This window comes from Thunnus maccoyii, chromosome 15, assembly GCF_910596095.1.
Source record: "Thunnus maccoyii chromosome 15, fThuMac1.1, whole genome shotgun sequence".
Lineage (NCBI taxonomy): Eukaryota > Metazoa > Chordata > Actinopteri > Scombriformes > Scombridae > Thunnus > Thunnus maccoyii.
The window spans coordinates 18,606,917-18,631,830 of record NC_056547.1 but is presented as its reverse complement, the minus strand read 5'-3'; the positions used below and the strand labels follow the sequence as shown (position 1 = coordinate 18,631,830).

At 41.2% G+C, this 24,914-nt stretch overlaps 1 protein-coding gene across 3 annotated transcripts in view; it reads right to left on the bottom strand.

The window, feature by feature from the left end:
* ctnnal1 (catenin (cadherin-associated protein), alpha-like 1) overlaps positions 1 to 24,914 on the bottom strand; it is a 57,655-nt gene that overhangs the window by 11,636 nt on the left and 21,105 nt on the right. For all 3 annotated transcript variants that reach the window (XM_042436646.1, XM_042436647.1, XM_042436648.1), the window contains 6 exons: positions 12,578 to 12,767; positions 4,678 to 4,865; positions 3,720 to 3,839; positions 2,223 to 2,312; positions 1,825 to 1,995; positions 721 to 921 (listed from right to left, as the gene is read on the bottom strand). In XM_042436646.1, the coding sequence (XP_042292580.1) occupies positions 721 to 921; positions 1,825 to 1,995; positions 2,223 to 2,312; positions 3,720 to 3,839; positions 4,678 to 4,865; positions 12,578 to 12,767 (960 nt within the window). The remainder of the gene's footprint in view (positions 1 to 720; positions 922 to 1,824; positions 1,996 to 2,222; positions 2,313 to 3,719; positions 3,840 to 4,677; positions 4,866 to 12,577; positions 12,768 to 24,914) is intronic.

Below are 24,914 nucleotides of genomic sequence, written 5' to 3'. Positions count from 1 at the left end.
TCCTCAAGCTGAAATGATTTAAATAAATTCTAAGATTTAAATATTGTACAACACATCAGTCTAAATGGAATAAAAACAAATAAATATTCTAAACTTTCCACAATAAATAACACAAACTGTAATGGGTGGAACACCCAAGAATATTTGCACATTCACATTTACTTTTATGAAGCTTTCTCTGCAATTTCAAAACACTGCAGTCTTCTGGTCTTTTCAATTCCCAAGATGACCTTCAATTGGAAAGGTTAGATGAGGCTCCACTGTTATTATGTGCAGCAGTCTCTCTGTGTACTCTGAACACACCGAAGAAAGTTTACAATGAGAAACTGCAACATAATGACTTGTGTTTCAAGTCCATCAATTTCGAAGGCCAAGGAGACTCTGCTGAATGCCAGTAAGACAAGGAACGCTACATGTTTCTCACTCGACTGAGCAAGCCTTAGTGAAAAACAGTTATTCAGATGTATTATTATGCTGTTGTTCCAAGAGGGATGTGTGAAAAGAAAGTGAGTAGGCAAAGTGAATGAGTGAGTGAGCCGGCGAAGGAGTCTTAATGTGTGTGTTTCTGTCTGTATAGCATGTTGTGTGTTCTGCGTTTTATGTTACTTTTACAAAGATAAGGCTGTTATCCATGTTCTTCATATGGCAGCATATGGGCTTATAAATATTCTTGTAGGGCTATGTGCATCTGTGCAAGTGTGCCTGCTTGTGCCAACATACCGCCTCAATCCAGGCGTGCACCAGCTGCTGAGAGTCCTGGCGCGCCAGCTGGCACAGACCTAGGATGGCCTGACGCTGCTCGTGGCTGGTGTAGGCTGAATCAGTGAAATCCTCTGTCCGCTCCACCAGTGCCTCCAGCTGACTGCCCACGCTCTGGGGTGACGAGGAGTACAGGTTCTCCCGCAGGCATTCCACGCTCAACTGTGAGGGGGAGGGGGTTGGGAGGGGGGGGGGGGTATTTGGATGTGAGTTGGAGGGGCATTTGAAGGATGAATGAGAGAAGGAGGGGTAAGATTGAAGCAGCAACACAAATGGAACATAAATGCAGGAAAGTTTAAAAGAATAGACTTCTATTAAGCAATATGCTGAAGAAAAAAAGTACAATTTAATATCTTACTATTATTATGCATTTAACCTCATCATTAAATAACAAAGATTGCAGAATATGGATTCAGCCAACAGCATCACAAGTACACAAACTTAAATGCTAATGAATTTTCTTGTTTTTATCCCTCCTTTCTTTTTCTTTTTTTTTTTAAAGAAGCAGTCTATGCTTACGTATGTGTTCTAAGATTTACATAAGACACCACTTTTAGTTAACACTAGTTTAACTCTGCCATTAAGAGCTATGAAGCCATTCATTAACAGCAATTATCATCTGTGGTTCTTTCATTAAAATACTTTCTCCTTCTTTTCCGTCAATGAAAAAGATCACCTCAATACTATTTTCTTTTGCCAGTGCATGAGGAGGAGGGAGAAGATTAGTCATAAAGATGTAGGTTAACTAGTGGTTCACACAGCCATATTAGCTAAATTATAAAATAGTTAAGTCTGATCCTCCATTTGAAGCTGCTGCAACAAACACAGTGAATGCAATAAATGTTAAAGGCCCAACCATAAAAAAACATCTTCTTCTTCTTCTGAATAATTTGTGTTTCTGCCATTTTCTGGAAAACAAAAAGACCTGTTCTGCATGATAATTTGCCCACAAGAGAACCATTGCTTTACTTCACAGGCCAACATGTGTCAGATGAGCAATACTCATCTTAAGCCTTTACTGGGATATTTATCGATTCTTTCGCTAAGTCTAATTTCTAATCCTACCTTGAAGTCCTTGATTCCGTTGTAGATGCTGGCAGGAAGGATCTTGTTCTCCCCACAGCTGCGTGCCTCAGTGACTATCTCGATGACCTGCTCCAGGGCACAGCGCATTCGGTGGAACACGGCGTCTTTGTTGATCCGCGCCGACTCGCAATCTGGGTGCCTCAGGCAAGTCTTTGGAAGCAATTCGATGTGAAATGTCAAACCCTCATGAACACTTATCCACTTCTATCCTTTTTTCATGTTTTCATGAATTACTGACTTAGTCTCGAGTATAATAATTGATTGCGTCATGTAAGAAACCTTGAAATCATAAAAACTTCAGAAGGCCTTAAGTGTTTGGATGGACATAATCCATAACCGTTGCCCAGAGGTCCACTGTAAGTGTGCCAGCTTCTTACCTTGGAGGCTGTGAGGAGCATCATGGTGCATTTCTCCAGCACTGCTCTGGCTGCTGCCATCCGGGCTTTCTTCTTCTCATCCTTCAAATCCTACAGCACAAACACACACATGCCAGATGGTAATGGGTGGCTTCACTCCAGTTGCAACTTCTTAGAACTCTTGGGGTGTCCGAAGGCAAGGAAGCATCAAAAGTATGCAACAAATCTCTTTCATGCCGGTATGAAGGGACACAAAAATTTGACAGAGATTCCTCTTCAAGTTAACACACACATAAAGCTTCTTTTATTCATTGTCAGCTAATCAACAGAGTTGTTATCGAAATAGAAAAGAAGATACTTCATGTATGACCTGATCCATCCCCCTCCATGTATTCCAAACAGAAATAGACAGCTTGAATTAGGTAGATACGGGATTTGGAAAAGCCAGCTGAATCAACTCCTCTCCTGGCACTTCGCCATAGATTACAAAGACGAAGTGATTATCTGTCATTATTTTTGCCTCTGTGCTCGCCTGGCTTCAATAGATGAAGATGGTAGATTTTCTAAAGGGCTGTGCGCTTGTGCATGTGTGTGCATGGCTGCGCCTGAGTGGGAGTGAGTATGACAAAAAAAAGATAAAGAAAACAGGGTGGTAAATGAGGAGAGAGAGCATTAGCTGCAATGAGGAGCGCTGGTGAGAGACGTGATGTGTGTGTCAAAACACAAGCCCAGATGAAATTCAAAAAGAGGGATAGTCGATCCTCCCTCCCTGTCTAGATATCGCAGCCGTTGAACTTTACATCAGCTTCTGCAGGCAAAGCTCTTTAGCTGCAGAGGCTGTCAAAGTAGGATTAGGAGTTTTTGACAGAACAAAATTGGAACCCCTAAGTTGAACTGTTTTTTCTGAAGCTTTGAGCAAAAGTTTTGTTTTGCAAATACGCTGGGATATATAGCTGATATATTGCAGGGAAAATGCATCACTGAAAGCATAGGTCAGTCATATCAACACTGAATCGTGATGTAAACAGCCTTTGCGGAATATGAGTCATAACTGACCTGTGGATTGGAAAAATGAACAGATATGGAACGGAAACCTCGAAGAAACAACAGACTCTCAAGGAAGCCTTGTTACTTCACTGTTTGATTTGTCGGGAAATTTTAGAAATATTTGATGCTTGAATTATTGATCTGTTCTGAGTTTGCCTGCATAAGTACTGCAGGTTACACAGCCTGATTCCACCACCTGCTCGCACATTCAGAACACCATGTTTATAAAATCACTGTTTGTTAGATTACATCCACATGAATAAACAAAATGTGCTCAGTGTTGCAGAAATGATAAAACAAATTATTCCATGTTCATAACCACACTACATCCATTTGCAGCTTTCTGACACGATAGACCACATATACATTTCATTTATTGAGAGATCTTAACAGTACAGTGTGCTGATAATAGACGATTTTGACACTCTTAAAAGCAGAAAACCAGAATCAATTACTTCACATGCTACTCACGTTCTGTCTGTCTCCGGTGAGGTGGGCAAACTCTACCATCTCATTGCCAAACTGACTGAAAATCTGTACAAATTCCTGGAAGGTGCTCACTCTTTCCAGATGGTCGAGGGTTACCAGGACCTGAGAGGAGTGAAAAGATCAGAGTGGTGTGTTGAATGACCACATATGGTTTGTGTCCTCCTTCTGATGTTGCAGGATGTCAGCAGGAAGTGCAGAAACAGATTATCATAGACATGCAAAGAGTGATTTCTGCCTCACAAGATGTCACATTACATGTGATGAATTGTAGTAGTTTACATATTTTTACTTTCTGGATATTCCAATAGCCTGTGTTACTCCAGCGATCCCTTCTGTAGTATTAATGGCTCAGTGTATAAGAGATATCCTAAAATAAAACCAGCAGATTAAGTAGTTCCTAACCTGCATTTTAGTTAATTGTAGTCTATGTAGCTGCTAATTTAGCTGCTAGCTGGCAGTGCTAATGCAGCAGCTTTTATCCACGCCAGACAAAGAAGAGGAAGAGATGTAATTGTGTTTGCCAGTAATGGAGAACAGAGGGCTGTCGACTGTCTGTCCAAACGAGGCTAACCAGTCATGATTAGGCCCCCTGTTTCCATTCTTGGCTCAGTCTACAGCTACATCCGTATCTCACTGTCTGGCTAAGAGCATAGCCAGGTACGATGGACAGAGACAGACTCTAGCTCTGTGTTTTTATGTGGCCTCTAAATGTGCTGCTTCCCTTCAATTACCTCCAGAGTACTCCTTCAGAGACTGAGCTTATCTGTTAGGAAATAAAGGACTCTGGGCTTGCCTAAGGTGTATGTGTGTGTGTGTGTGTGTGTGTGTGTGTGTGTGTGTGTGTGTGTGTATTCCTGTGTGGACCAGTGCATGTGTAAGAGAGACTAAGCAAGAGAGTTTATGCATATCCTTTAAGGTCCTTCATACTTGTACGTCTCACCTTGTTGCGAGATGTGATTATCTGTTTGATGACGATGCGGTCAGCCAGGACCAGGACTTTAGTGACTGAGGAGAGGAGTAAGCGGGCAGCCTTCACCATGCCCGTCCTATCACTGAACACTGTGACACGTCCATCTGACTGGGACGGCAAAGCTGATCCAACATCTGTCAGCTGGGCTATGGCATCACCTGCAGGATGTGAGAGAAGGGTACAATTTGGTTCAGACATAGAGCTAGACAGATAAATTGGCTGGGCTGATATATTGTCTGACATTAGCTTATTGCAGATATGTCTTGTCAGTGTATAAGGATGCATCAATCCAGCTTTTTCTCTCCTGATAACAATTCACATACCTAAATTCCAGGTATTTGCCGATACAGTGTATTTATCCGACACCAGTGCTGTTTTTCCCAGATTCATAATCTGGATACAGCTTCCTCAAGATCAAACATAACTTACTCAACTTAAGTAACATCACTAAAGCGTAAGTTCTTTAGTGTAAGTGAAAACTTTCATACACCATTCCTTCTAGACTTATATTAATATATTGATATTAATATATTAATATATTAATATATTAATATATTAATATATTAATATTAATATTAATATTAATATATTAAATAATATAATATTAATATTATATTAATTGCATTGAGATTGCGTTATTGTAATGTATAAACCTCACTTACATTTTTACCATTTGTTAGGCTGTATTGTACTGTGTATATATATATATATATATATATATATATATAGGAGGAAAACCAACATGGAATAAACCACATCACACTATATCATTGTCCCCCACCTGATGAAATCCGAGGGGTGGGGGGCAATTTCATATGCCAATAAAACAATTTGCTTTCAAAAACAAAAACCCCTGAGTGGTGAAAATGCTGTTCTTTAAAGACTTTTGCATCATTTTGCGTGTCATGGCCAATCACAGATTAGCATGAAAAAAAATGAAATACATTGAGTCCAATGTAAGAGATCCCGCCCTGCGGAGGTTAGCAGGCACCCGTCCTCCTCTGTCCCCCAGTCCACCTCCACCAATTGCTTCCATGATCAGTGCTTCTGTGCTGGCCTTCAGTCCAGCCTTTTCCAGCCACTGGTAGGATTTCTTGATATCAGCCACTTCTTCTATCTGTCGGTGGTACATGCCGTGTAGGGGCTTGTCCCTCCATGATGGTTCCTCCTCCATTCACTTAGCAGTTCATCTTTGGGGGCCATCTTCCTGATGTATTCCTGGATGTTGGTTGTTTCATCCTGGACAGTGGCTCTGACGCTCACCAGTCCTCGGCCTACCTCGTTCCGCTTAGTGTACAGTCTCAGGGTGCTGGACTTGGGATGAAACCCTCCATGCATTGTGAGGAGCTTTCTTGTCTTGATATCAGTGGCCTCTATCTCCTCCTTTGGCCAGATTATTATACCAGCGGGGTATCTGATGACTGGCAAGGCGTATGTGTTGATGGCCCATATCTTGTTCTTCCCATTCAGCTGACTTTTCAGGACATGCCTTACTCTGTGTAGGTATTTGGCTGTGGCTGACGTCCTTGCGGCCTCCTCAAGGTTCTCATTTGCCTGCGGGATCCCAAGGTATTTGTAGCTGTCCTGAACATCTGCAATGCTGCCTTCTGGTAGCTCAACTCCCTCGGTCCTGATCACCTTCCCTCTCTTCGATACCATCCGACCACACTTATCTAGTCTGAATGACATTCCGATGTCGTTGCTGTAGATCCTGGTGAGGTGGATCAGTGAGTCAATGTCTCACTCATTCCTGGCATACAGCTTGATGTCATCCATGTAGAGGAGGTGACTGATGGTTGTTCCACTTCGGAACCGGTACCCGTAGCCACTCTTTGAGCTGATCTCGCTGAGGGGGTTCAGGCCTATGCAGAACAGCAGCGGGGATAGTGCATCACCTTGGTATATGCCGCACTTGATGGTAACTTGTGCAATTGGCTTTGAGTTGGCCTCCTGAGTCGTTTTCCACAGCCCCATTGAGTTCTTGATGAAGGCTCTTAGTGTCCTGTTGATGTTGTACATTTCCAAGCATTCCAGTATCCATGTGTGTGGCATTGAGTCATAGGCCTTCTTGTAGTCAATCCAGGCGGTGCACAGATTGGTCTGCCTGGTCTTGCAGTCTTGGGTGACCAGTAGCTGGTGCTTAGCACCCCTGGTATTACTACCAATTCCTTTCTGGGCCCTGCTCATGTATTGGGCCATGTGCCTATTCATCTTAGCCACTATGATGCCTGACAGGAGCTTCCATGTTGTACAGAGGCAGGTTATTGGCCGGTAGTTGGATGGGATCATGCCCTTCTGGGGGTCCTTCATGATCAGGACTGTCCGCCCTTGGGTTAACCACTCTGGGTGCATCCCATCTATCAGCAGCTGGATCATTTGTTCTGCCAGGCGTTCATGGAGTGCAGTCAGTTTCTTTAGCCAGTAGGTGTGGATCATGTCCGGGCCCGTTGCTGTCCAGCTCTTCATACCTGACACTCATTCTTGGATGTCTGCCATTGTAATGGTTACTGGATCTTGTTCTGGGAGATTGCTGTGGTTTGCTCTTAGATCCACTAGCCACTGAGCACTGGTGTTATGTGATGCCTCCTTCTCCCATATGCTTTTCCAGTATTGTTCAGTCTCAGCCCTGGGAGGATCTGTTCTTGCGTTATTACCTTGCCACTGAGAGTACACTTTGGATGGTTCAGTGGAGAACATCCTATTTATTCTCCTGGCTTCTGCTTCTCCTGTGTATCTCTTCAGGCAGGTAGCCAGAGCTGTGAGCCTTTGCTTGGCAGTCTCCAGTGCCTCAGGTATAGACAGATTGTTGTACTTCCTGGGTATCCCTTTTGTCTATATATATATATATATATATATATATATATATATATATAGTTAGGAGTGATTGGGGGCAGGGTTTATAGTTCCTCTTTCTTCCTTTCCCTTTTCTAAACACTGGACTGGTTTTCATTGAGAAGATAACAAGTGTGGTTAAGCTGCGTGTTGATAAAAAGGACGTCATGGTGAGGTGCGCGCGCAGCCACTGGATGACGTGATGAGGCTCAGCTGGGAAAACGTGACAGTTGAATGAGTGATACGAGTTGAGTTAAAAACCAGAGACGTCCTTTTAGAAGCGTTTTCTTGAGACATTACAGCTTCACACCTTTCCTGCACCCAGACCCTCGTGTAAAACCAGCTCTGTTCTTCGGGGACCCATCCCCCAACCACCAAAAACTGAACTGAACCGCTAGACGGGGCTCGCGGCTCACGAGAGCAACGCCCAGCGCTGGTGAGGCCGAGTCGGAGGGACGTAATAACTAGCCGGCTTGGGAACTCAGTAAGGTAACCCACCTCCTGGCTGTCTCTCTAATATTGGAAACCAGTCCTTCTACCTCCGTGTTCTTCCAGGTTTTCTCCTTTTCTACACCCTCCAGGTTAGGACTAGTATCGGTTCTCAGCACTGAATCCCCTAGACTTGACTAGTCCGTAACAATATATATACACATATATATGTGTGTGTGTGTGTGTGTGTGTGTGTGTGTGTGTGTGTGTGTGTGTGTGTGTGTGTGTGTGTGTGTGTGTGTGTGGGCAAGTGAGTGAGCTGGAAACCCATCAGGTTGATTACCTTTAAAAATCAATGTAATAAGTAACAAGAAGTTGCAGTACAGAAATGCCAAAGGTCTGTTTAACCACATTTATAAGTGTTTCCATTTCATATTTTGTCCACCAGAGAGCACAGACAAGTTTTTTTATTATTATTAAATACTTTATGGGATCTTTATCAAAATTGTTTGATATGTTGTTTTTATGCAAGAAAGATTAATATTGGCCGATATATCATTATCAGATCTAAATTGTCAAATACTGATTCCACCTACGAAGTCCATATTAGTCAGGCTATATTCAGCAATGGCATTTGTAGACTTCTGAATCGTATTATATAGAAAAAAACATTACATTTTAAATTCTTTTCAAATCTGAGAATCAGATCAGCCAGACAAGATCAGTCAGATGGGACAGATAAGGGATTACATATCCCATCTGATTACATAGCCCAGCTCTTTCTGGAGGGTCCCAGCTCTTTCTGTGTGTCAAAACTTTGTACACTACACTCATGCTCCCCAGAGGATAACTCTTAATGACTTCAGAGCTGAAGAGCTGAAGGATCTGGCTCAGCAGAAAAACCTCAAGGCCACTTTGCTTTGCCTGCTGCCACTGAGATGTGGAGCCGCATAAGAGGCAATAAATGGAAGGATGGATGGTTAATTGATAATTTTTCCTAAATTCCCTCCAAATGAGTTCAGACTACAGATTATACTATAGCATTATGTTCTTCCAATCTACCACTCTTCACCCCTGGGAGAAAATATCATCCATATGATATGAGAACATATCATCCTGGACACGGTACTATATTCAGCACAGTGGCACGACAGCTATGCCAGCGAGACGCAAACACCACTGGCATGCTTTCTGGTGATGTGTGAGCCATTTTTGGGGGTGGAGAACTGCCTTCAAACTCAGTTGGGAAGCATGCCAAAGCAAATTCATACATTCACGGAATATGGAAATGTATTAGGAACCATATGGGTTACAGAGTCTAACTTTCCCTGTTTAATTTTTTCTCTCTTTCTAAACCTGCTTATACTATCCTCAGAAAGGGAAGAGTTTTTAGGCTGAAAACTATCCCCAAAATGGTCCCTATCAACAGAAAGAGGAAAATGGCCAGGGTTAAGAGCGAGAGGGAAGAAGAGAGAAATCTCAGAGACGGAGAGAGAGAGAGAGAGCTTAGATGAAGAAAGAAAGAGGGCAGGAAGGAGAGGGGGAAGGGGAGATAGGTCTCTATCGGGTCATGCAGCTTGGCTGTCTATTTGGTTTGGCTGGTCCTTTAAAAGAAGCTGCAATGACGAACTGATTGCATCCGACAGGCTGCTTTTCAGTGCCAGCTCCACTAACCAGTTAAAACATCTAGGCCTGGCTCACAAAGAATGCTGCTCAGCCCCCATGACACTACCAGGGTGGAAAGCAAAGGGCTGAGCAAACTCTTCCCTCTCCAATCCGTAAAAACAAATCTTACGACCTTAAATGTAGGACAAAACTATCACACTGGCCCTTTAGTTATCAACTGTATGTTCTCAAGACCTTTGTATCTTCCGTTTTCTATAAAAAAACAAAAACAAAAAAAACATGTAAAAGTATGTATCATTTGAAATTCTACTTATTAGCTACACTCGTGGTGTGGCTCTAAGGATGGCAATAACCATCGGTCAGTCCACTATTCCACCACTTTGGTCCAGACTGAAATGTCTCAGCAACTATTGGAAGAATTGCCATAAAATTTGGTAAATAGATTAATATCCGCCTCAGCATGAACTGTAATAACTTTGGAAATCCCTTAAATGTTCATGTAGCACCATCATCAGGCCAATCTTTTTTATTTGTCCAATACTTTGGTTTATGGTCAAATATCTATAAAATACTTAGGTCAGCCTCGGTTGTACTTTGTGTTTAGTACTAATTAATTAGGTTTGCTTTCATGTTAAACTAAGATGTTGAATATGGTACACATACCATCTTAACATCAGCAAGTTGTCATTGTGAGCATGTTAGGATCACTCTGCCTAAGCACAGCTTCACAGAGCCAGTAGCATGGCTGTGGAAAATCTAAAAGGCCGATCCTTGACATGTTGGTACAGGACATAAAAAAAAAATTATGTCATCTTTTTTACCCACAGTCCAGTACATAAACACTCACAAACTGTCTCTAATGTGTCTTTATCCTAATCCCAACTACGGTTTTAGGCATTTATAATCTTTTGTAGGGAGAAAGAGAAAGTGAGACAGAGAGCATGCGAATGTGAGAATGACACTGAGAGACTGAGTGAGAGAGACATAGACAGAGATCCAACACAGATTGCCTTCACTGACCTGCCTCATTGGATCTCTCCACCATTCTGATGATGGGTAGCATCTAATTAAACTAGTGCTTTCAGCCTGCCTTTATTTCATTCATTATAGCACACAAGGCTGAAGCCTGCCTGATTAAACTCTCCCTGCGGCTAGGTATTAGAGAAATGTCAATTCTTCTCCAACTAGCCTTTCTCTTTCCTGCAGACTTAAAACTCTTAAAAGGCTTTCTTGTTGATCCCTCAAGATGTCTCTATCATTTTTTAAAAATGAATAGAAACAAGAAAAAAAGAGCTCTTTCTCTTTTATCAGGGAACAGTTGTATAGTGTCTGTCAGGAGAAGTGCAAGGGAAAACTGTGAAAACACCTCCCTAAGAGGAAAGTGAGAACTGGAATAAATTAGTCACAGTGGGCAACACACAACAAAACATGCACACATTCGTGCACACATGCACTTCATTTGGCCTCACCTATGTACACACACACATTCACACGCACATTTTCTCATCAGTCTCACTCTCTTCTCTTCTTCCCACCAGCACTCTCTTTGTCTGAGTTTTAGCTGTCTTTACAAATCAGGGCTGTGTGAGGATTAAACGCTTTGCTACACAAGCTCGTTCCCCCAACATAAACCTATTATCACGGTGTTGTGTCTAAATTCTTATCCAGTGTGATATTGTTTCCGGTCTGCTCTGTAGAAAGCTAAATGAGGTTCTTGTTTTGGCCAGATAAGAACTAAGTTGCCAGAAGAAGTGTTTCGCTGGGGAAATGGTGACAACTATCTGAAAAAAAAAATTGTAAGAAAGTTTTAATTGACAGGAAAAGTTGTCATGTGTCCTGAGTGTGTATTTTAAGACAGTATCTTAATGGTAAAATGTTACATGGAAGTGCAGAAACAGAGAAACAAAGACATTTCTGACAAAACAATTGCCTCTTGGGTTCAATAAAAGCTGACAGTCCCATTTGAGTGATCCCAGTTTTTTTGTATCCTCACCCTGGTTTTCACTGCTTCCACCTTTCCTACAATACAACCATCTGTACCTCTTCGTCTCTCTCAGTGTTCACGATTTTATTACAGTTGTTCACAATTTTATACATGTATACATCTACTGGAGCCTCTTGCAACAAATATATTCACATTCACAACTGGAGGCAATTTAGAGTCGCAGATTCATCTAACCTGCGTGTCTTACTAAAAGTCCGCATTGTAGGAAACCACAGAAATGCACAAAGAGAGAAAATTTAAACTCCATACAAAAAGACCCCAGCTAGCCAGCAGATGCAATCCCAGGAAAAATGAGGAGTCCTGACCTCAGGCTGAGAAACATTTCTCTACATAACACCAAAGCAATTTATGAGGCAGTGGGTTTCAGGAAAACTATAACCCCTTCAATCTCACCAACAGCCTGATATGTTAAATCTTCAGGAGCCTTCTATCAGAATCTATTATGTAGTGCTGTCCAAGCCAGCGCAAACACCTTCATCCCCTCCCCATACACAGCACCCTTGGGTGAAGCTGCACTTTTTTCAGTCTTTACTTCAAACCTAATAACAACAATCTTTAGAGCACTCTGGAGGTCCTCTGGTGTAATACTGCTTGACAGCCAGGCTGTCCAAACAAATTGAAATTTGCTCAAATTTGATAAAGCTGTGAAGCCTGAAGGTAATGCCCGATGCTTTATGAAACCATCATAGTTAGTCTTAACAAATAAACACTGTTGAGGAGACAATAACTTAAGTCTTATTGGCTGACCAGCTAAAACACCCTCCATTATAAAGTCACAGTCATGCTTATGAAAGGAAAATATAATATCCACAATCAAGAGGCCTCATAGATAAAGAACCCTCAAATAGTTTTACAAATTAAATTTGTGACCACAAAATAAGAGCTACTCCTGTCTCCTACTAAAGAGAAACACTTCACAGTGTGTTAGGTTTAAGTGCAGCAATTCAGTGAAATGTCTAGTACATAAAAGTAGCCTACCTGCTCTGCGTGCTTCGAAGCAGGCTTGACCCATCTCATCCTTCAGTTCTTGGTTCTCTGTGGCGATGGCCTCCCCGACGGCAACAAAACGTCCCACTGCCACGCTCACTGCCTGACCCACCCTGTGTATGGCTGCCAAGGTGCGCTCAGACTTCTTTGGTTTATCTTTATGGTTGATCAGAGTGGTGATCTGCAGGAACATGAGTGGTAAAAGAACAGGGTGTTGAAGTACATTATTTGTCTGGGAAGACAACCTCAGAAACATTACTTTTAAAGAAATAAAAATTCTGTGAATCATTATAACATTGTAGCCAACACAGCAGCAATGACTTTCACTGATTTTACTCATGAGGTTCAGTTTACTGGTCACGACAAGTACTACTCAGCCTGAGAAAACAGTTGTATAATGTCCTTTCTGAACTTTCCGAAGTTTGAAAGAACATAACCCTGATGTCATCAGCTATTGAGTTGTATTATGGGAAATGTAGGACATTAATTAATCTATAAAGTAGAGTGCAGTTTTGGCCGCGTAACTTGATCCAAGTCCAAGACAGTAGTAAACAAGCCTGACCCGAACCCGACAGGCATTGTGTTTTTTACCGACCTGACCTGAGCCTGTTGCAGTTAATATAAACTGAAACACTGAGTTTGTCTTACCCTGTCACACAATTGTTACAGCTTGCCTGTTTACAGGAAGTAGTCCAAACCATAGACTAAATAAAAATAATTTAAGTGGCCACCATGGCATCATCCATTGGTGTGTGGACTCCAGTTTTGAAGCCTGGAGTTTGGTATTTTGACCATTGCCATCTTGGAGGAGCTCTCCAGGTAGTCACACCCTACCTTGTGATTGACAAGGTAGTTACTTCAGCTCGGATTGCTGAATGAGCACTAAAAAATCTGAATAAAGCCAACACTAAAGCCTGCATGGGGCTGAGCAGCAAACCTTCTGAGTTATTGCCCTGTGAGACATGACCCACATAAAAACCGTACATCATCCGCACTGACAGTTTCATCAGGTATCACTGAGTTTTAAAGTCCTTTAAACTGATTTTGACAACATGTTTCACACTGCTGCTAAAGGTGTTTCACAGAGTAAAGCATCCATGCTTGTTATGCACTGCAATATGGTTTTTTTTGAGAAATGCAGTGATAATTTGGTTATTTTTTGGTCAATCACGAGGTAGTCACAACCTAAAACACCATGTCAAGTAGGCTAGCCCAGCCGACATGACTGAACCTGACCCGAACCCAAACATAATTTCTAAATTTTTGTCCGAACCTGGCCCGACCCATCAGTCCTGATGGGTGCCGACGGGTCCCAACAGGTCCTAACGGACTCCGATCAGGTATCCACCCTCTAATCCCAGGGACTAAAAGTGAGGATATATCGACCTGTGATGCTTTGTGAGTCCACAAACTTTATGGTAGTGCAATACTAAATTGCTGCACTAAACCTTTAACTCAAAACCTCTTCAAGCAAATTACCTGTTGTTAGCAAGGAGCAAAAACCACAACTTTAAGCTAAAGCCAGTGTGAGTGTACCTGAAAGTGCAATGTCACGGATGGCCACTTTTTTGGCTCCTTCCAAAAAATCTCTGGCTCCAATTGACTCCCATTTAAAAAAGTGTCAACTTCTTACTAGAAATACTAAGTCAATAACTTTTTTTAAACAAGTCATTATGTTCTCAATCACTAAATTCAGGCTCTCTAATAAGTTTGCTGGTGGTCAATTTGGCAATTATTGCTCCTTTAATAAGATTTGAAGACTTATAGTAGTCTTTGATGTCTGCTATGAGGGTGTTGATTGACAGCTGTTATTGAAAGTTCACTCATCTGCTGCCCTCCCCAACTCTGGGACTCGCACTGAGCCAGATTATTGTTGCAATATTTGTTGAGCTTAATGTCACATGATTACAATACCTGCCCTGTTATCACAATTTTGATAAAGTAGCTAACATTAGCCCAAGTGTGCACAGCTCAGTGTTCCCAGTAAACGAGCATTCACTTCTGTCCAAGATAGCGGGGTGCGGAGTGTGAAAGGCAACACCCTGCACTCCTTAGTTGGAAGGTCCTTGCTCCAATTGGAAGCAGCAACTCTGGGCTTCAAACCAGCTCCAATGCAAATCAATGGGTGACATCACACCTTGCTACGTCCATTTTTATATACAGTCTATGGTTGTCAGGTTCCATTGTAATGGTCTGTAAATATTCCCAAAGAAAAAATCTCAAAACAATACTCTAGACCATATAAATATGTCACAACACAATTTTCCAGAGCCAAAGGTGATGTCAGTTTCAATACTGTTTCTTGACCAAAACCTCAAAATATTCAATTTGCAATGATATAAAACAGAGGGCAGCAGATCCTCATATTTAAGAAGTTGGGACCAGAGAATTTTTGGCATTCTCATTGGATAAATGACTCGGAACAATTCATCAGATATCAAAATAGTTGTTAATTTCCTGTTGAAAGATAAACTGACTAATGGTTCAAGTTGCATGGCTAAACATTGCCAAACTAGAATCAAAATTTCTTGAAAAAACTAAAGAGAAATATTTCCTTGGTGAACAAAATGCTAAGAATAAATCCATGCAGTAGCTTAGATAAGGGAGCATGTTGAGTCTGGAGCACCCACTCCATTTGATTATCAGGACAGAGGACTTTCCTGTCTGTACAGCTACAAGTGGAGATAACATTTTGGGTTAAGGCACGTGGATAACCAAATATGTGTGTCAGAAAAAAAAGGATGCATGTCTACAGCACAAACATGCACCCAATCCCAAACATCACTCACATAATATTTCATAAAATGCGAAAGAAGAACAGCAACAAATGCAGCAGATGGAATGTGCACACATATCTTCTGTGACACATACAAGACAGTCCACTGCTGGCTACACATGAATACTCACACACAAAACTCAGATGGAGCCTCTTAGTGGTAATTGAGGGTATCAATTATGAATGGGTAGAGCCAATTATCATTAATTATTTACTGATTGCTCCCACTCTCTCCAGCTGTTTTCATTGTGGGTGTGAGCGTGCATGTGTGTGTCAAACCATTAAGGTAAGGGAGTGGCGGGTGGTGCACAGCTCCAGGTGGTCTAAGTGGGGAATCTTACATAGTAAAAGTCTTTGTGAGTTAAAGAACACATGCTGATTCTGCTGAGCTCATATGGCTGTTTGAACGAGCAGCATCCTGTCACAGGAGCATAACACGCCAGGTAACACACCAGGCTGATGCACTATTCTCACTAAAAAATCTGAATAAAGCCCTTTGAAATTTGCTGAGATGTATTTAAAAGTCTATCACACAATTAACCCTCAGATGACATGGAAAGTTGACTGGATTGTTACATATCAGCATGTCCCAGGTAGCGGAAAAACATACACAAAATTGGCAAGATTGTGGCCAAACAAATTGTCCTAATCCAGCATGACATGTAGATATTAATGTTTTTGTTATCTCCAAAATACATATTTTTTGTCATTCTTGCTTGACACACTGTTTAATTTCAGGCTACAAAGTTTGACCATAAACCAATGCTTATTGACTCTTGAGTGCCACAACACTAAAGCCTGCATGGGGCTGAGCAGCAAACCTTCTGAGTTATTGCCCTGTGAGACATGACCCACATAAAAACCGTACATCATCCGCACTGACAGTTTCATCAAGTATCACTCAGTTTTAAAGTCCTTTAAACTGATTTTGACAACATGTTTAACACCGCTGCTAAAGGTGTTTCACAGAGTAAAGCATCCATGCTTGTTATGCACTGCAATATGTTTTTTTGTTGAGAAATGCAGTGATAATTTGGTTGTTTTATAACAAATATCACAAATAGGTATGCAACGTGCAATGTGTAAGAGGATGTGTCAAAGATGGATACAGAGGAATTTCAGTATCAGACTCTTCACATTGCTAAGAAATTCAAAATGGACTGGATTGTGTAAAAAATGTTGCCTCTGTGTATGACAGAAATAATATAAAACATTGCAAAAACAGACTTTATTACTTAAACACTGTTGGAGGTGACAATCTAATTGATCAAAAATAGGTCAAAAATCTGTAAGTCTTACTGTTCCTGTCTATAAAATAAGATACAATTTGAGGTACCTTATGTATAAACCAGTCAGGAAGCCAATTATGATAAAGCATAAAAAGAGACGCAGGAAAAAAGTTAAGACGTAAAGAAAACATACATTTGCACTCACCAAATGGAAGGGGATGTTTGTTTCAACATCACCCTGAACTCTATGTGCTTTGACCAAATTATACACCCAAAAAAAGGAGAACCACAAAGGTGCTCAGAGGCGTAATGAAAGACTGGAGTTGTTAATGTGTGTCAATGTGTGTTTACATGCAAGTTTCACAATGGGTAGTCGCTTAAAGGGGACATATTATGCACATTTACAGGTCTATATTTGTAATCTGGGGTTCTACTGGAATATCTCTGCATGATTTATAATTAAAAAAGACACTGTACAACAGTTCCCTGTCTCTTTAAGGCCCCCATCCTGATGAGCCCACTCTTGTCTGATTGGTTAGCCCCGAGAAGCATTCAGAGCAGGTTGACGCCCTGGCTTTTGACTTGCAAGGAGCATTTCTACATACGTTAACCTCAAGTTTTGGAACTTTGACCAACATAGATATCCGACATTGCAACAGTATATAAATAACAAAAAGAAATCACAAAAAGCATAATATGTCCCCTACAAGCACATGGTTGGAATAAACTGTTACCCTGCTGCTCTCTTGTCAGTCATTTTTTCTTCTTGTTCCCCATTCTCTGACCGACTATTGTTCTGTAGCAAGATCATGACCCTGAAAGTGCTCATAAAGCAGTTCCTGTGATCTGCCACTCATCACTTAATGTATGTGTCTGTCTTCTTTATTGCAGTATTAGAACACCCCTTCCTGACAGCTCAGTGTTTTCCACTGACTCATCCGCACAGAGCAGGATACTCCTTAGAAAACACAAACGATGGCTGGCAGGACATTAAGAGGCCAAACAAAGGGAATTAGGCCACAGCGACACATAATTCAGGTCTACGTTATAAATGGACTGTTGTTCAACGTTAGGTGGCATTAATGTTATACAACAGACCTGATTAAAATCTCTGTGACATATGGTAAATGTTACTGATGGCCATTTTTCCTGCCCTCAGGTCCTCCGTTATTCTGCAGGACTTGGTGTGCATCTGAGTGTCTTGCATTCAACTTTACATGCATGTTTGAATGCTGGGAAAGGCATGCATGCTCTCGAAGAGGACTTGTACAGTTTGAGAGCATGAGAGAAGAAGCTGGCCTTTAAGTGTGTGCAGGTACACAAACACCAGCACGTCTCTGGGAGCAGTGTGAGGAAGAGAAAGTCACAGAAAGAGATTGCATGACAGTCAGAGGGAAACGAAAGAAGGGTCAAAGAGAAAACCTGATTACAGATCTTCCTGTTTGAAAAAACAAGTACTTCTACACTGCAGCAGAGAGAAGAGTGAAGTTAGTTTAACACATTTCATACAGTGTGTCCGTGGAAGACAAACAGAGAGAAAAAGTCCAGTGTGAATTACAAATAGAGAGAGGGAGAGAGAGCAGAGAATAACCACTGCCTGGGATTTCCTCCATTAGGGATTACTAGGTGGGTACATTTACTGGGCTGTGCAAACAGGAACAGAGCAGGGTGGAGGGAGCATAATATTGATACAGTGCCATCGCAGAAGAGAGGGCTTTGTGTTTGTGTGTGTGTGTCAAAAGACCTTCTGTCTTTCTCATTGTGCAGAGGCAGAGAAAACTGCATATTCAGTCTACATTTGTCAGTGAAACACCAAGCCTTTCTTATTAAGTCTGAGTATCGATTTAAAGTTTTCAATAGCACAACAGTTTGCAGAGTTTCTGCACTGACCCAAAAAATACTTTTTTCGATACTTCACTTTAACAGAAGTAGAAACACATTTTTCTACAAAACTTTTTTTTTTAATTTAAAGACCCCAACTTTCGCAAATGTCAAATGTATGAGAACTTTGCCTTAACAGTTAAATTCATACATAAATCAGAAAATATCTGACTGATTAATAAGTAAACAAAACTACAAATCTGATCAGACATTCAATGCCAACTTTAATTACTAACAGTTTTCTATATTCTGCCCTACAGACACATTGCAGTCAATACCACAACAGTATTGAGGTTTGATACCCAGCTCTACTCCAACTCCAGCTCTAACTCCTGTTCCTAGACAGCTGCTCATTCACTGAAGCTGCCTTCTGGCCAAAGGTTAGGAGTTCACATTTCACTGCAGTAGTCTATTCATTTAAAGTCTGTCTTCTCAGTTCATTTTTTATCTCTCTGTTTCACATACACCCTCACCATACAGTATCAGGCTGCTGTGCGGCTGCTGCACTCCGGCAGTGTATGAATGCCAATGAGCGGTACCAACCGAACCCTCTGACCCAAAGCCTCCAAAACACACCGAGGATTTACGCAATATGAAATCTGTGAAATAAGCACGAATGTTGCTTTAAATGCAACATCAGAGCTCCAGCAGGGCTGCTTGTTGGCATGATTAACTAAACACTTCTATAACCTAAAAAAAAAACTTTACTCCCTCTTGGTTCAGTTGCATCCCCCGTGCTATATCAGCTTAGATACAGAAGGGTTTGAAAAAGGCGTAATCTGCATTCTAATGTGATGAATGTGAGAGCCAAGTTGGAATATACAATACATTCTCTTACTCTGAAGTGGCCCAATTGTCCCTGTTCCTCCCTTATGTCACAATGAAGAGTTTATCAAATTCTCTGATGTCTCTGATCTGGGAGAAAAGCTCTCAAAACTTCCTGGGCTCAGGATTTCCTAGACACACACAGTTCTGTATATAAACTCACAATGTGTCGGTCTCTCTTTTTCCAATCTCACATTGACACTGCAGAGTCTCTCCGTCCTGTTGTTGTCACTTCCTCCCCTGGTACACAACCGGTCGATTCCCAACCATTCACCTCTCATCTGTTTGTTGTCCTTAATTAGTATGGCAATTATGAGGCCATAAAAATTACATCAACAGCTTGCTTTAAGCAACACAATACACGGACAGAGCCCACCCACTGGTTAGCAGGAAATCTAGCCTAACACCTCAAGGACACAGTGACCAACTATAAATCAGTCGGTAACAAAAGCTGGAAACATTTGTGGCTGCCTCCCATGACTACTGACTTGAATTTCACTGAAAGGCAAAGCCAGGAGAAAGTTTGGCATTATCAGCATCATTCTTCTTCTGTTCTGGTCCTTGGCTCGTCCAATTGTATAGTTACGTGTATATTTGTATGAAGCATAAATGTGTGATTAAGTGGGTGGTAGTGGAAGAAAAATCAAGTTTACTCAAAGTGGATCAATTCAAAGCCTCTTTTCCAGTGGTACATTTGCGTCACTCTTGTCATTTAATAATGGTAAGAAATTCTTTGGAAGCAAAGCCGGCAAGATAAAAGTGAGTGTTGAACAAGCTCATCCTGGAGGACTGTCGGAGCTTTTATTAAACACACATTGCAGCCATTCATCACAATAACTGCTTGCTTGGCAAGTGTTCTGTTGTTCTACTCATTTGTCTAATTTATATATCTGATTTCTTTAAGCTTTACTTGGACTCCTGAAAAGAGTAACACCAGCAACTCAATGTGCACTTTTTTCCAGGGTAAAAAAGATTGAATATACAGTTTAGATTAGGAACAGAGTCCTAACAAAGGAACTCACATCACATTCAACCATTAGCAGTCAAACTCAAGGATTTCCACATGTGTGAATGTGGGAGTGTAAATTGAAAGGAGAAACATTATTCATTCATCTATGGTAACAGCATGGTTCATTTTTTTGTCTACTGATAGATACACATATTTACTTTACTGCAGTACTGCTGTATGTATGTGTATGGGTAAGAAATAATTGGACACTACTTTGCGCAAGGAGAAGACGGGAAGGAGAGAATTAACATGTAACATCTAACAATAAGTGCAGTCTTGGTTTTGTTTGCTTGCTGATCAGATGTAACTGTCAGCATCATTTTATTTGTGGGAGTTTTCATGTTTGTCCTTGTTAATATAGAAAAGAAAATCTCCATCTGCGGTACCTTTTTGAGCCCCATCTTTCAGCGCACCTCAGATTGTTGATCTCATTACACAAACTCTACCAGCATATGGGTTGCTTTGTGAAAACAAACAGAAAAAGGAACATTTCCAGGTCTCATCTTGGCTTATTACTTGCAAGCACAAAGGGAACAGTGTTGCAGGGAAGACTGCACCCAAAAGGACACTCTGAATGTTTATCTTATCCATGTGGATTTCTACAGGACAGTTTTTCTTTTTTTTTGTCTTCCAGTGAGTTTGAACTGTGGTGCCCTTGAAAAAGCTGCATTTCTGTTCGGTCTTTATTGATGCAAGGAGAACGGTGGCTAGCTGTTCGCTGGGGATGGAGAGAGAAAAAAAAAACATAAGAGAAAAGGGATGAAAGTCGCACTGAACATGCACTTTAATGGGCGAGCAAATTCCTTCCAAATTGGCTGCGAGCTGACGGGAGTTCGATGCTGTGCTGGTCGACAGCCAGACTGGAAAAGCGATACAAGGAGATGAAAAGAGAGACAGGGGAGTTAGAAGGAGAGCGGATACAGACACATGGGGAGAGGTGAAGGGAGGAAGAGAATAAAGACTAGGACATGTCACATTTCACATCACACTATACCGCTTCTTGTCTTCCTTCTCACTACCTATCCAGCACCATCCTTCTCTTTTTCAAAATTCCCTCCCTTGTGACTTCAGCAGTCACTGTCTCCTTCTCTCCTACCTTCCCTCCTCTGGAAGGCTTTTGTGTATAGTGAGTCATTCAAGTCAGTCCCTAGAGCCAGTCTGCTGCAGTACAGTATGTTACAATACAGTAGCAGCTTGCAATGTTTAAGCTGCATCCTTTGGGGTTTACTGTAAAAACCATGTGCAGAGAACAGCAGAAAGCTGCTGCATCCACCAACTCTTACACTGCGAAAACTTTCATTCCCCAATGAGATGAATTCATTTCTTCTGTCCTAATTTCAATGCGATAACAATTTGATAAATTGCCCCAAACGAATATAACCAGCTTTCCGGACACAAAGTTGGTCATTACTGAACAAAAAACATTAGTAAGATGCACCAGGCCAGTGGCCAATTTACAGCCATATTCTGTAACAATGAGTCATGCCCTCATCTAGTAAATGTAAGCTCAACTCATTTTATGCTCTTTCAGCTGCCTACAGACACAATGGAAAGAGTAATAGAGTCAGCTAATGGGAGCAGATTCTTTTCTGGTGTACCTTGTTAAATTAGAACCACAAGGAAGCAGTTCAATTTAGCATAAAAGCTGAGCTGAACCACATCCATATGTAGCCTTGACTGGTCATGCATTCTTTAGGAATTAGATTGCATATGCAGCGCTATTTTTCATTCAGTTCTCCTCACACACACACATACACACCTGCAGACACACTCACATTGTATAAGTCAATGTGTTTGAGTTCCCACCCTAAGGAGATGGTGTAAATTTTAATATTTACACAGCTTCTAAAACCTATAAGCGTTGACACCACGCCAAGAGAAAGAGGCAGAAACTCGGATAGTTACCAAACTTGAGACATCTTAAAGAAATTTTTGCTGCCTAGTATGTTATGTATATGTGGTTATTCTCTCACATATACATAACATACTAGACACACAATCATTCACACACACAGTAGTGCTATCTGCATGCACTCTTAAACCACATAAACAGTTGGTAAAGAGAATAAATACATTCTGATTAACTGGTCAATGTGTGTGTGAGGAGAGACGATAGAGACAGAAGTGAAAGACAGTTGTGTCTTATCAGCATTGACAGACTATGCTTGTTGTAATGAACCCGTGGAGGTTGCACTGAAGACGGCAGCATAACATTCCTTTAAATCCTTTTCTGACTCAAACTGACTTCAGAGCGGTCTGCTGGTAGTCAGAGCCCTATCTAGGCTCGACAGAACAGTGATAGCGGCCTATAGGCCTGACATTATAAAGCTGCATCCAACTCAGGAAACACACTCTTCCTCTCTCGACTCACAACACACACACACACACACACACACACACACACACACACACACACACACACACACACACACACACACACACACACACACCTATATAGCTGAAGCACCAAATTTCCCTGAGAAAAAGATAGAGAGTTCTGTGATTTGGTGGCACTAGTAGCTTGAGCCCTTTAGGATGATTGAACACAGATGGTTAAACCCAGCAAGACAGACAATTCCAGAGAGAAGATAGTCAAATCACTGCATGCCTATACAACCACAAGATGACAGGGATAATACCAACTGATTGCCAAAGAGAGAAGGAGAGTGGCTAGAAGAGCACAGCACACAGAGAGAGGTGATGGATGGATGTGGGAAAACTACAGAGGCCAACAGACAGACAAGCTGACAGCCATGTAGCCAACAAACAGATTTGCATCCTTGTGTATTTATGCCCAAAGGGCAAGCATCTCTGTGTGCTTATGTCTCTTTGAGACTGTAGGATTGTCACTAGGTCCTTATTAAACTTTAAATGCAGCTACATGAAAACACAGCATTTCTATTTTAGATTTCTTTTAGGAATGGCCTCTCCCTCCAAAACAAAAGACCAAAAGAAACAAATCTATTTGGCTGAATTTTGGGGAAATGTGTATAAAATGCTGCACAAAACATGTAGTAATATTTCCATTTGACTGGTTGTTGCAGCCATAAAATCATATAGCTCCAATGAAGAGATAGAACAAGTTGATGAAGAATAACAATATGTGATACTGATGGTGATGGTGTGGAATAAGATGACACCTAAAGCGTAATTAAAGAAAACTGAATATAGAGCGGTTAATAATCTCACACAGATTTTATTATACCTGAATCCATTAAGACATGGGAACTGTGAACCGCATAATCATCTCAATTTTAGAATTTAAACACAATTACGTGGACATAATAAATTATTATATTAAATTATTGCCCATAGTACTGAATTAGTCACATTTCAAGGCCTTTTGCTGGTTAGTCGAGGTTTGCTTTTTAAATTACTATTACCCTTTATATTACCTATGTTAGCGGTAACAATAGTTATTAAGTGAAATTATCGTTAAATCATTGATGTCAGTTTTTCAATGTCACATTTTCATGATGATTAATGTCCGGACAGTGAAGACAGACAGAAAACATGATGTGTGAGAAAGCGGTTGACATGTGACAAAGGTTACAAATCAGAGGGAAAGCATGTGACATGAACTTCAGCCCACTCGCTCATGTATGCCAACAGACATGCAGCCAATGAGACAGACAAGCAGGCAGACACTGATGATGGTAGACAGAGAGAATTGGGGGGGTGTAGCACACACTCAGGCTAGCAGATCCACAGACAAAAAGAGAGAGAGGGGTTGACGGACAGTAAAGACAGCCTGAACAGCATGAGGGCAAGCAGTAGAATGAGTTTGGAGTTTTATCAGATTGTACCCCATTGCAGTTGTATGAGAAAAGGGCACTGTTTGGCCTTCAAGCTTTGGCGCAGCAATCAGAAATGACATTTGAATATGTGGACAGGCAGACTAAATCCATAGCAAACATCAGCGAGAAAGGTTATCACTGATGAATAACAACTAGCTGCGTCCAAGTGCATATGACCAACTACTTAAGAAAAACAATGACCAACAATAGAGTAGCATGTCTCTTTAGTGATGCTGAATGACACACACTGAGTCTGTTAAAGATGCACTGTTGAGCAGTGGCGGGCGGCCAATTGGAGGGCGCACTTGCAGCCAAAAAAAAAAAATCAGTTAATGCAGGTTTAAGTATTTGAAATGAGCAAATAAATTAGTTAACTTTGTTTTTCCAAGTCCAAGGTTTCAGATCCTTAGCTTGGTGAGAGAAGAGCGAGTTGGGGAACTTAGTGCACCAAGCTAGACAACAACATTGCTGGTGCATGAACCAAAGCCTTCAGTGCACCCCATCCAGGTAATAATCACCAACACTGCTGTCCAGGCCTTTACTCAAAAGCTGAAAAAAGATTTTGAGCTAGAAATAGCACAAGACAAACAAAAACAAAACCATGTTCTAGTGCATGCCGTTCACATATCTTGACTCAAAAAAATTTGCTTCTGCTTGTGTTTTTCAGACAGAGATAAGAAGATTGATATTGAGATTTGGCAGTCGGGATGTGGTTAGTGGAAAACAGCTTGCATTGCTTTGTCCAACGTAAAAAAAAAAACAAAACGCTTTAACCCATACATGAACAGAAATGTAAAAACAAGACAATTTG